The following is a 12,359-nucleotide window of genomic DNA, read 5'->3' on the forward strand; positions in this document are numbered from 1 at the left end:
TCAATGCTGATGAGCAAATAGCTGCCCAGGAGCTGATTAGCATGGAGGCTCTTCCTTGTGCGTGAAGGGTTCTGTTGTTTTTAAACTGTGTTCTAGGAATTCTCCTGAGTTCTCAGAAGCTTTTATCAAGTTCTTCTGTAGGGAGATTGGTTAATGGTGACCAAGCTTTCCTGGAACAAAACTTTTCCACCTGTAAAATTATCCTGTAAAATGTGTAGCTGCCATAGAGCGTTAGATGTATTCTAGAGCATGTTCTTGGTTCACGGCGCATCATCTCCTAGAGCGTGCTCTTGGTTCATGCAGGGGTGATGGTGAAGCCCAGTAGTTCCGATCGTACCTTGCACCTTGTTTGAGGTTTGTGTACCATGAAATGCTCACCCCAAAGTATTTGCAATTGCCTGTGTTGCTGGGCAGGCAGCGTGATGTGGAAAGGTAGTTTCAGAACCACTGGGCTTCCTCAGGAAGCGTCAGGCTCAGTGTTTGGGATACAGGAGCTGTGTACTTCAGGTGACCAAGGAGATGCAAGCTGGGAATAACAGCTGAGGTTGCTTTTGAAACACCCTCTAATTTACAGACAGTGCTGAGAAGAGCAGATTCGCCATTACGTCTCCTTCTGCAAATATAGGTAAATCTTAGAATACGATAGCTAAGACCCCCTTTGTAGTAAATCTTAGAATACGATAGCTAAGACCCCCTTTGTAAACGGCCAGATATTGACTGTAAATGAATAGCACTGGTGGGATGGATGGATATGTATCTCCCCTTCCCCCCCAAACCTGGCTATGAAAGAGCACTTGAAGAGCGCCTATTTTCTGCTTTCATGGCTGATAATGATAACCAACTCTCAGCAATTAAAGGAGTGAATACTCCCCCAGTGGTGTAACTGATGACAATTAAGTCCTGGTGCTTCTGTCTACCGTGTCATTTCCTTATCACTGGTGATCAGTGATCATCTTTGCTTCTCTAATGCATGCAAGGACAAGGTTCAGGTGCATTTAACACATACACAGGATGACTATACAAGTATGGCACTCATTATCCAACGGATAGTTGCTTTCTTTAACAGTCATGGCTACGGGAGAAAAATATCCGAGATGTGTCCGTTGTCCTAGTTGTAATTCATCTTTTGGACAGGGATTGTGCACCAGTGTGTCACTATTATTGCTTGCCTTCTCCCCGTTTTCTGCTTGGTAGTCCCTAACCTCTCTCTGCCTCTGCAGCTTCCATGCCTCCTCCCTGCTCTCTGTGCCACCAGAATCCTCACTAGCTGGCTCTGGTTACCTGCTTCTGTGGTAAGCATGGTATTCGACATCTGGGAACTGGCAGCAAGCTGCACCGCCATTCTGTACTTGGGCTGAAATAAAAAGCTGTTTAAAAAAAATCTAAGCTCCATTCCCCAGTCTGTACCGATGGTGTCGTATGGACACACCCACACGAACCTCTTGTACTGCTCTGTTTCTACCCCTCTACACACTAGCCCTGTATTCGAGTTACAGTGAATGTGTGTAATCTGTGTACAGTGTACATTTGATTTTTCTTTATATGTGCATTGACTAAATATGCTACGTTGAACGCACGTGTGGCTGAACATGTGATTGAAAACCCCACATTTATCTAGTTTCACGTGTAAAGTGAATGCATGTTGGCTCTCTCTTACAAACAGGTATACTACACATGTGCATGCAGGATGTATGTGCGTTCACTGTAACATATGAACAAGGCTACTGTTTCTTCTCTTTTCTTTGTTCTTTTATAATAAGTAATTGTGATTGGGCAAGGCTTCTGTGCTGCTCAGTTGTTGGCCTGATGTGATTCCTTTAAAATGCATGCACTCATGCGAACACATTCAGATAACCTCCTGAGATGTAAAAGGAGGAGGTTCATTTTCATACTGTTCTTGAGAGCTGTGTTGCAACAGTGAACATATAGATAGTCTCATGTTTTACGAACTTTCACAAACCTGCCCCAGTTCACGAACCAATTCATTTGATTCGTGAAAACATCATCTCTGGGCCAGCAAATCATCACTTCCAGGTCAGCAGAAGGTCACTTCTGGGTCAGCAGAAGGTCTGCAGAAAGCCTATCCCCCGTTGCCTAGGAAACTGATTGATCGGTGCCAAGCTGTCTGCAGCTTGTACCAAAATGTACCAGACGAACCAGTCTGAAGTTCGTGGCGGTTTATCAGAAATGGGCTCTGACGAACCACTGGTTCATGAACCATGAACTGTCCCGGTTCATGCCGAACTTGGGTTTGTATTTCAGTTCGTGCTCATCTCTAGTTATGAGTAGACCTGTGCATAAAATATCCCATTTCTTTTGAGCTTTTGCAACCACATATCTTACGCAGGTTAATGGTGCACTTACTTGCTGGTTTTGTAGATAGTCTTATATCTATGAAGATGCACTGAGGAGCTGTGCAGAACCACTCTTCCAGTCACTCTCCACCTTCCCGATGATTTGCATAATGTGCACATGCATTAGAGAGTGCAACAATCTACTGTATCCCAAATTGCCAAGTGTTCACATTCCGTAGAACAGTGCGAGCCATCGAGAACCAAGTGAGCTGCAGTTTGACCATCTCGGGGTGGAGGTGCCAGCAGTGTACATAACTGCAGTGGGACACACACACACACACACACACACACACCATAAATGGGAGCAATTTGCTTCTCTGTGGGAGTTACAGGAATGAACTTGAAGTCATCTTTGGGTTTCTTGTTCCCTGACCCAGTGACTTCGGCAGCTAAAAAACTCCTGCTCACTACTGTATAGTTTCATCCTAGTATTTGGTTATTGATCACACCAAGTGAGATGGGATCTGGAGAAGATAGGTTGTGTGTGTGTAAAAGAAATACATAGCATGTTATGCTGCTGTTAGCCAAAGAGCTTTACAATCTTATCCTCCCTATCGCCTTGTGAAGAAGGTCACTGTTATTTCCTATCTGTGAATTAGAAACTGAAGTTGGGAGCCAGCGTCATTCATTCAGCGACTCTCCAGCTGAACCACAGATCTGGTCTTTGGTCAAAGTCCAACCACTCAGCCACGCCGATAGTTTTAGAATTAAACTTAGCAATTTCCGACTTGTGGCTTTGTCTCATTTTAAGAGATATTTTCATTTCTTGATTTCTTTACTGCAGTGATCCTTTTGGAGGGGGTCTCTTTATTCTGGTGTTCCATGGTAGCTTTTATCAGGTGGTCCTCAAGTTACCATGGAAAATGCTGAAGGCTTTCTCCACTCCAAACAGAGAAAGATTGTTGAATAGGTTTAATTCCCTTCTGCATTCCAAAGCAGCTGGGCTGGTGTCTCATATGAAGGGCGGGCATTGCTAGGAATTTGGGTAGGTGTTTGCTCAGCTCACACACATTCTGCGCTGTGATGCTGGTATAACGACGAATTGAGGCTTGCCGTTACATGGCCGGTCCCGGCGTATCCTTTGAGCTTGCGTGTTTCTCACTGACAGCCAGCTAATTCCTTTGTGCAATGATCCATATTAGGCTCTTGCATCCAAACTTCATCTTGGGACTTGTGTTTATCTATGCAAACCAAGATTCTAAATTCTAGGTCAGTTCTGCCTTGGAATCCTGGTTTGTAGGAAAAAGTGCAAACTACAGTTTGAAGTTTAGATAAAACAAACTGCAGATCTGCAAGGAAGAATGGGAGAGGAGCAGTTTAGAAATCTCCCACTCCAGGAGGAGCTTTCTTAATGTCTGATTTCTGTTAATGTTCCATCCTTTCTAGAACATTTTCAGCCCTCGTCAGCCTGGGTTTTTTTTTTTTAAGATTCATTTCTAAAATTTTGGTTAATTTACCAAGTTGGTTTTTTTTTCTGTATACCTTGGGAAGGATATGTCCCTGAGTATGTAAAGATCCTCTAAGTTGTTTTGTCCAGTTTCTCATCATTCACGTGGAGGCCAGTCCATTTACTGTTTTATATGGAGATGACAGACTTTGCTGAGAAAGTAGGAATAATCAAACTGTGCACAAGAGCAGGGCAGGGTGAAGCCCACAAGCCCAAGAATCCCCAAGACGGTTTAAAACATGTATTAAATTGACCGTGTCTAGTAGCCTCTAGATTCCTCTGTGAAAAAGAGCATATGTGCCGTTCACAAAGACTACTTGCCACCTGGTCGTGCGTCCTTTTTCCCGCCACCGTAAGCATTTAGAAACTCTGAGCAGCCACCCACTTGGCAGCTGTAACTTATGAAGATGTGATGGTTCACAAAGGACTAGCAAATCAGAAAAAGCAATCCACGGTGCGGCAAAGATTGGAAGACCATGCTCTGGCACTTTCTTGTTCTTCTCAAAGTCCTTAAATCCGTACTGTGATGTGCAAATGATTTTATGTACACTGTGACTTGCCGTTTGTTCATTGTCCCAGATGTCGTAGTTATCTTTGAAATGTGGCCATTCAGGGATCGGCCACCAGAGTGTTATGGTTTTGAGCTGTTTCCAGGTGTTGCACCAACGCCCAGTCTAACTCCGTCCTTCCCAAAGAAAGGGACAGTGCACCACCTATGACTCTTCACCTAGGAGACAAATTCAGTATGTGTTCATATTTTCAAAAAGATGAGCCTCTCTGGCAGGTTAGCAAAATAGCACGCGCACACACACAGGCGTAGGTTATGATCCTTGGCCGGCTTCTGTCTTCATGTGCAATATATCAGTTACTAATGGGGAAAGCACATTAAAATAGCTCCTTTCTGCACAGAGTGGGTCATGGTCAACTGTGGTGGTTCTTTATGAGAGAAAGCACTGTTAAAACCAGTTTTGACCTGCAGAGTGTAATTTACTGAAACACATCTGAGTGAATGAGGGGAACTCCAAATTTTTTTTGTCTTCTTGCAATGATTCTTTGCTTTGCTGCTGTACAGTGGATTTGGCATACAGCTAAAATTTTAATGACATCTCTAGGGTGGCCAAGAGGCACCCTGAGAGCAAATTGAGAAGCAGTTCTCGATTAACATTCTTGCGTACAGGGAAGGACTTCAGAATGAGGAGTGCATTTTCTCACCCATCTTGTGCTCCTCCTTATCCGTTTTCCTTTCAAAGTAAGTGTTAAAGGCACACTGGTCAAAGAGAGGCATGTAGGTCAACATTGAGGAAAAGAAGACAAGACTGAGGTTCTGAGTTTAGGAGTGTGTGTGAATGTTATCAGTGCCTTCTCTGGATTAATGCAAAAAAGTTAAGAGAATTTTTGGCATGCTATGCTGCCTGTTCTTTGCTCTGGGCAACTTTAAGAAATCTAGAAAAGAAGGATGGGGATAGAAGAGAGGGAACTTTGGAGGTTGGTTTAGCTTGGGTGTTCTCAATTGGCAACTCCGTTTCAAAGGTAATCTGTTCAAATGTGGCATGGAGGTTGTACCCTCCCCGAAGAGAAACCCTTAATGATCTTTTGTTATTATCCTATGGGATTTTTGTGTTAAGGGGTAATTCATCAACGTTAAATCACTTGGCTTGTGTTGTAGGCAGGAGGCGGCATTGCTTCCACTAATCAGACTTTGACTGCAAGTGAGAAGAAACCCCATAGTCTGATATCTGATACATAGATGTATAGTGGTCCAACTTCTTTAGCAGCCTTGGTGGGCCAAAGCCATGATTGTGTTCAAAGGCCCATGGAACCAGTGGTCTGGCAATGCCTTTCAAATCCGGGGGTCTGATAATATGGTTGAACTTCGATGGGATCTGTATCTTAGATGGAATCTCACAGTAGTTGCTTCTTGTGGAGAACTTGAGAAGGTCACACCCAGAAGTCCTGCAGGCAGATATCACTGTAGGTATGGTTATTAAAAAAATGGTTCTGAACTAGAGATGGGCACAAACTGAAATGCGAACCAAAATTCATCATGAACCAGCTTTCATGAACCGGTGGTTCGTCAGAGCCTATTTCTGATGAACCGTCACAAACTTTAGACCGGTTCATTTGGTTCGTTTTTCGGTTCGTCACTGCAGACAGCCTGGCACTGATCAATCAGTTTCCTAGGCAACAGGGGATGGGCTTTCTGCAGACCTGCTCACCCAGAAGTGACCTTCTGCTGACCTGGAAGTGCCATTTTGCTGACCCGAAAGTGATATTTTCACGAACCAAACAAACCAGTTCACGAACCCGTACAAGTTCGTGGTTTGTTTGGTTCGTGAGATGCGACAAACTCTGAACCACATGGTTCTTTTTTTCCCTGGTTCGTGCTCATCTCTATTCTGAACCTCTTTATTCTTTGGGGAATTCCTACAACAGTAGGTGTGGTTTCTGCTGCCACAAGGTGGTCAGTATCTTGGAGTTTTCATTAAGGAACATAGTTATGTAGGAAGTGGTGTTTGTGCACATGCTGTTCTACTGGTTTCTGATCATCATGCCTTACCCCATGTCCAGTATACTGCGATTCTCTAGGGCGTGTCACCAAGCTGACTAATCAGCAGTCCTGATTCTCAGAAATCCTTCTCCTGCCTGTTCCAGCTTCTTCCTTGTAGTAATTAACATCTGTGCTTGTGGCCATTATCCACTGGCACTGGTGCAGATGCACAGTTGGCTGCGGATGCAAGTTGTTGCCTAGGGGAGATTTGAACCTCTCTTTCCTCCCCATTCATGAGTAATCAGAGGTATGCTTGCTCTCTTCCTCCCCCCACCCCCTGGAACATGGTGGTTCCATTTGGAAATCTTGGCAAATCACTGATGGTAAGGTGGGGCTGTAGCTTAGTCAAAGAGCATCTGGATGGTATGTAGAAGTTCCCAGGTTCAGCCCTCAGCATCTCTAAGTAAAAAAGATCAGAAGTAGGTGATGTGAAAGACCTCAACTTGCAACCTTAGAGAGTGCAGCTGCCTGTCAGGGTAGGAGCAGAGATAAGGCTTCAGGGTAAGGCAGCTTCATGTGTTCATGCATAGAACTTTCCTCTGTGAGTTCATCGGATATCTCCTTTTAAGAGCAGTTTAACCAAGGGGCTATCATCACACCTTGTGATGGTGGGTCGACTCTGGATAAAAGAGCACAGGGACCCTCTCGTATTTTGACACTGCTTCTCTCTTCCCTTCTCTCTCGGCAGGATGAGTTCCTGGGCTTCCATTCAGAGGATGAGGCTTCCCAGAGTTCGCTGCGTGCCGCTCTACGGTCTAAAAGAGGTAAAGGCGCTTGTTACAGGTGCTGAGCTGCATCCACCAAGCTTCTTCATGGTGAAAAAGAGAGAAGGGGGTCCCCTTTGACCACCAAAAGGCTGTAGTGGGTATCATGAGAGCTTCGTGGAGAGAAGCCACTTGAAATACCCGTATTTGTGTTGTAACAAGGAAGGGAGTTGGGGGAGATTGAGTGAAAAAGCTGTCCGGCTCTAACCCTCTGTTTTATTTGGATGTAGTCTGCTGCTGTTTTTGTTTAAGTTTGAGTTTTCTTTTTAAAAAAACTCAGGTAGTCATAATACAAATCTATTGTAATTTTTAAAAGGATTTTAAACATGATTTATTTGCGCAAAGCAAAAGAGAAAGAAGCAAACAAAAAAAATCAGTGGTTGCAAATCTATACATAGGCTTCTAGTCGAGGTCTCCAAATATCTCAAAAATTAGTCCATATGCAGTTGTCATCTCTATGTGATTCATTCAAATGTTGGTAAGTTTATAAGGTCCTCAGTCCAGTGAATTATGAGAAGTGGGCTTTTGTTTTCCCAATGCTGTGGTATGTCTTAAGTTCGGAGAATCCATTTCCATGGACCATCAGTTAGGGTCCATGAGACAGGCAAATAGTTTAAAAGTACATAAAACTCCTAAAAAATGAGTATTCCAATGCAAAATTAACAGGTAACGACTTTCTCCCAAAATAACTGAATAACTGGACATGTCCAAAGCATATGCTTAAGAGAAGGTAAGGTAGAATGCCAACAATTGGACACAGTACTTAATCCTTTACTAAAAAAGTGCTGTGGTATCCAGTATACCCTAAACATAATCTTTGCTAAATAAGTCACTGATTAAAGTCCTTAAGAGCAACAGGTATAAGGCTTAAAGCCATGTCACATTGCTTTGGCAGAATTGGACAATCTATTGTACTGTCGAAGGCTTTCACGGCCAGAGAACAATGGTTGTTGTGGATTTTCCAGGCTGTATAGCCGTGGTCTTGGCATTGTAGTTCCTGACGTTTCGCCAGCAGCTGTGGCTGGCATCTTCAGAGGTGTAGCACCAAAAGACAGAGATCTCTCAGTGTCACAGTGTGGAGAAGATGTTGGCAGGTAATTTATATCGACTCAGCCCAAACCCACCTTCCTGAGTAGATATAAATTACCTGCCAACATCTTCTCCACACTGTGACACTGAGAGATCTCTGTTTTGTGGTGCTACACTTCTGAAGATGCCAGTCACAGCTGCTGGCGAAACGTCAGGAACTACAATGCCAAGACCACGGCTATACAGCCCGGAAAATCCACAACAACCAATCTATTGTACTGTTATACTTTACAGCTGTATGCTTTATTGGAAAAGCAGGGCAAGAAGTCTTTTTGATAAATCCGGCAAGTGAAGTTGTGGCCTCGAAGCATCCATGAGCCCAGTAAGGGCAATGCTGAAAAACAGCCCCTCACAATCTTGCCCAGCGGAAGCAGCTTGAATCACAGCCATGCATGGATGCCATTTCATTTTTTAAGTTGTTGCAGAGCTGCGATTTCTCTTTTAAAATAGTTGAGAAGATCCACTGTATTTCCTTGTCCAGCTGAGTTAAGTGCTTACTTACTACAGCACTAACGAAAGGATCCGTGTCGAGCAGTGTCTTGAGAACAGTCTTCAGTTGTTTGCATTTTTCAGTGTGTCAGACACGCTGGTGCCTTTTTAACCTGCCCTTTGCAGCTTGAGCATTGCTTAGCTAGCAGATCTTTCTGCCGCAGTGGTGAAAACACTCCCACAGCTAAGTTTTCCTCTTTTCTACAGGTGCAGCTCAGCCAGCCCGTGGCCGGAAGAAGAGGGCACTTTCTGAGGACAGCCATTCCAAGAGGCTGGCCAAGCAGAAGGCTGCGGAGTCCCAGCGGGAACGGATGGTGAAGGCCTTGGCTGAACTGCTTCAGAGGGCCAAAGGGTCTCCAGGCCGGTTGGGTAGGCTGCCAGCTTCGGGCCCCAAAATAGGCAAGATGCTTCCTGAGCAGGCTAAACTTGGCCCAGAGGCTGGCGATTCCATAAAAGCCACCCTCTCTCCCGCCCTTCCTTTGCAGACAGGGAAGAATCTCAACTCCATTGCAACATCCAGGCCACGAGGCCGGCCGCGAGGTTCCTTCACCAAGAGACCAAGGACCACTCCTGGGCCTCCTTGCCAAAGCACCGAAGCTCCCTGTTCCCTCCCAGAACCCTACCATCCCAGCCCTTCACCTTCACCATGCCAAGATGTCAGCCCACCACCTCCGCCCCCAGAACCTTCTAAGAAGCCGCCTCTCATACTGAAGTTCTTTTCCAAGTCCAAACGGCACAAGTCCGGCAAGCTGGTGGTGACCCATGTCCGGCTAAAGGGTAGAAGGGGTCGCAAGAGGAAATGGAGCGTCGTACAGAAGAGGAGAAGCTCCCCCCTTCCCTCCCTGTCTGTTTCAGAGTCAGAGGCTCCGTTATCGGAGTCGGAGTCTTCTGCCCCCGAACGGGAACAAAAAGAGGCGGCTTCTGCTCCAGAGTCACAGCCAGAAGTTCTTGCTGTGGATCCGGAGCCGCAGCCGGAACTTCCTGCCTCAAAGCCAGAGGCACAATCGGAAGTGGTCGCTCAGGAGCCAGGGCAACAATCAGAGGCTCCGCCACAGGAGGCAGAAGCCTCTCAGCCTGAGCTAGAGGCACCAGCGTCAGAAGCTGGCATTCCTGCTTCACTGAATGGAGTTCCCTGCAAAGAAGAGCAAGGGCAGCCCAACTCCCAGAGCGGTGGGACGGGGGCCCTTTCTGAGGAGGGGTCTTCCAGTATTGCCCGTTCCACGCGGGCTCAGTGTTTGAAGCGGGGGCGTGGCCGACCACCCCTGACCGCCACCCAGCGGGCCCAGCGTATGGCCACTCAGCAGCTGCCGGCCAAGGCCAGAGAAGAGACTTTGGCGGCTGCTCAGCCTGGTGGGGCCAGCTCTGAGGACACACCGGTACTCAAGGCCACGTTCCTGAAGAACATCCGTCAGTTCATCATGCCCGTGGTGAGCGCTCGTTCGTCACGCCTTATCCGGACCCCCCGCCGCTTTATGGATGAGATCCCTCAGAAGCCAGTCAAGCCTGCAGAAAACCCTGCTGCCACGGAAGGGCCTTGTCCCAACAAGCAAGAGCCTCCCCTCTCATCAGCACAGGTGGCCTCCCTGCAGCTGACTCCCCCAACTCCCAGCTCTCCAAGTAAAGATACCTCTAGGGCCCTCTCCCCCCCACCTTCTCCAGGTGTTCCCCATATCTCTTCCTCTGCTTCTGCCCTGCCTGAGAAGCGCCGTTCCATCCTCCGGGAGCCCACTTTCCGCTGGACTTCTTTGAGCCCCACTTCATCCCCTAAGGATCCGGGCAAGGCCCTCTTCCATCTTCCCGGCGAAGATTCCCCTTCTTTGCCCAGCACGCCGGCACCAACCCCTTCACCCCCAGCCAAGCGCCCCCCGCTGCTGCGGGCACCTCAGTTCACACCAAGTGAAGCACACCTTAAAATTTATGAGTCGCTGACGGTGTCTTCCGAGGAGTGTGAGCCGGTGTCTGCTTCCCCTGAGGTCAGGAGAGACCCGCCGGTGTCGCAACAAGAGGCTCCCATGCTCCCTTCTGAGCCAGTAGCCACTCGCAGCAGTAAGAGGCTGATGGGAAGGACGAACCACCTCACCTTGCCTCTTTTCACGGAGGTCCCTAGGCCACTCGGGGCTCAAGGCAAAGAGCTGATCACCATGGAGGATGTGAATTCTCCTGGCGTGGTGCACAAGGTAGCCATCCGAAGGGTTGTGCCTCCGGCAGTCCACAAGGAGGAGGCGGCAGCCAATAGCTCAGAAAGCGAGGTGGAGCCCGCTAGCCCATGTTTGGAAAAAAAGCCACCGCCACCTCCAGAGTTGCCGAAGCCTATTATTGCCCAGCTGTCAAGCATGGATAAAGTGTACAGCTTGCTCACTCGTGCCAAGGTGCAGCTTTTCAAGATTGATCAGCAGAAGAATTTCAGACTGGGTCCGGTAAGAACGACTGGGAGTGGGGCGGCGGTGGAGGTGTGGCAGGGCTTTGGGGAAATGATCGAATGCAGAATAAAATGCTGCGGGGGAACGCCTTGGAGACCTCAGCCAATCATTCTTCGTCACCCATGGCCCCTTTTTAGCAACAGGAGTTGTGTAATAAGCACAACTGAACCTCTCCGTGTCCATGCAGTGTCATTAAAACAGACCCACTTTGCTGGTGAACTAAGTTCAGGGTTTGTAGTTTTCTGAATGACCACTCAGTTCCTTTCGCTGCAGATCCCAGACGGGCCCAGAGTCCATGGCAGTACTTAATGCTGCAAATGTTATTAAAGAACAAGACAGTGCCTGACTGACGGGCAAGTTGTTGCCTTGACTTTCCTGATGCAAGTTGGATCGGGAGGTATCAGCTGCCCGCTGTCACTTGCGCTAAGGTTCATCTGTCATTGAGGTGGTCAACCAGTGTCTGGATTGCTTCAGGCTGCAGGTGGGGGGGCGGGGCTTATTACTAAATGATCCTCCGTATAAGCCCCCCCCCCTAAATTGACAACTTGCATAGCCTTCTCTGTGATATGCGAGTTTCCTTGTGGAGGCAGTCATTTGCATGGAGAGAGGACTCAGTTGTCATCTCCCACCTTCAGTTTTGGCGGTGTCTGTTGCTGGTGTAGCTTTACCATCTCAGAGACAAATAGATCTTGGAAACTTGCGTGGGACTTCAAGGAGGAGCTGACACGTGACACGGTTGTATCCAGGTCTGGGTACATATCTGCACAAGTAAAACTGAACTTAAGTACTCCCGACTCAGTTGAATTGTTTTGCTAGTCCAGGCTAAGGTTTGAAAGCTACGCTGGGCACTCAGAATAAATGCCTTGACCACTTCAGAATCTGCTTATCTGTTTGCCCTTGCACAGAAACATTTCTGAGAAATTGCCAGACATCGTCTACACACGTTTGTGATCTTGAGGGACAGTGTTACGTAGTGGTTAATGTTGGACTAGGATCTGGAGACCCAGATTTGAATCCCCACTCTGCCATGGGTGCCCTTGAGCCGGTCACATGTTCTCAGCCTAACCTGCCTTACAGGGCTGCTGTGACGATAAGATGGAGGAGAGGAGAACAATATCAGCTGCTTTGGGTTCCCAAAGAAACAAAGTAAATAAAGAGCTAGAAACTGGCTTCTGAAAGTGATATACTCCTCTATTGTAGAGTGATTCCGCACACGTTGGATAATGCACTTCCAATCCTCTTTATAGA

At 47.1% G+C, this 12,359-nt stretch overlaps 1 protein-coding gene across 1 annotated transcript in view; it reads left to right on the forward strand.

The window, feature by feature from the left end:
* The window catches only part of KMT2B (lysine methyltransferase 2B), a 56,065-nt gene that overhangs the window by 5,071 nt on the left and 38,635 nt on the right, over window positions 1–12,359 (forward strand). Inside the window, exons 2-3 of the mRNA XM_054999112.1 lie at window positions 7,038–7,113; window positions 8,899–11,108. Coding sequence (XP_054855087.1) covers window positions 9,003–11,108 — 2,106 coding nt within the window. The 5' untranslated portion in view covers window positions 7,038–7,113; window positions 8,899–9,002. The remainder of the gene's footprint in view (window positions 1–7,037; window positions 7,114–8,898; window positions 11,109–12,359) is intronic.

This window comes from Eublepharis macularius, chromosome 15 (genome assembly GCF_028583425.1).
Source record: "Eublepharis macularius isolate TG4126 chromosome 15, MPM_Emac_v1.0, whole genome shotgun sequence".
Classification (NCBI taxonomy): domain Eukaryota; kingdom Metazoa; phylum Chordata; class Lepidosauria; order Squamata; family Eublepharidae; genus Eublepharis; species Eublepharis macularius.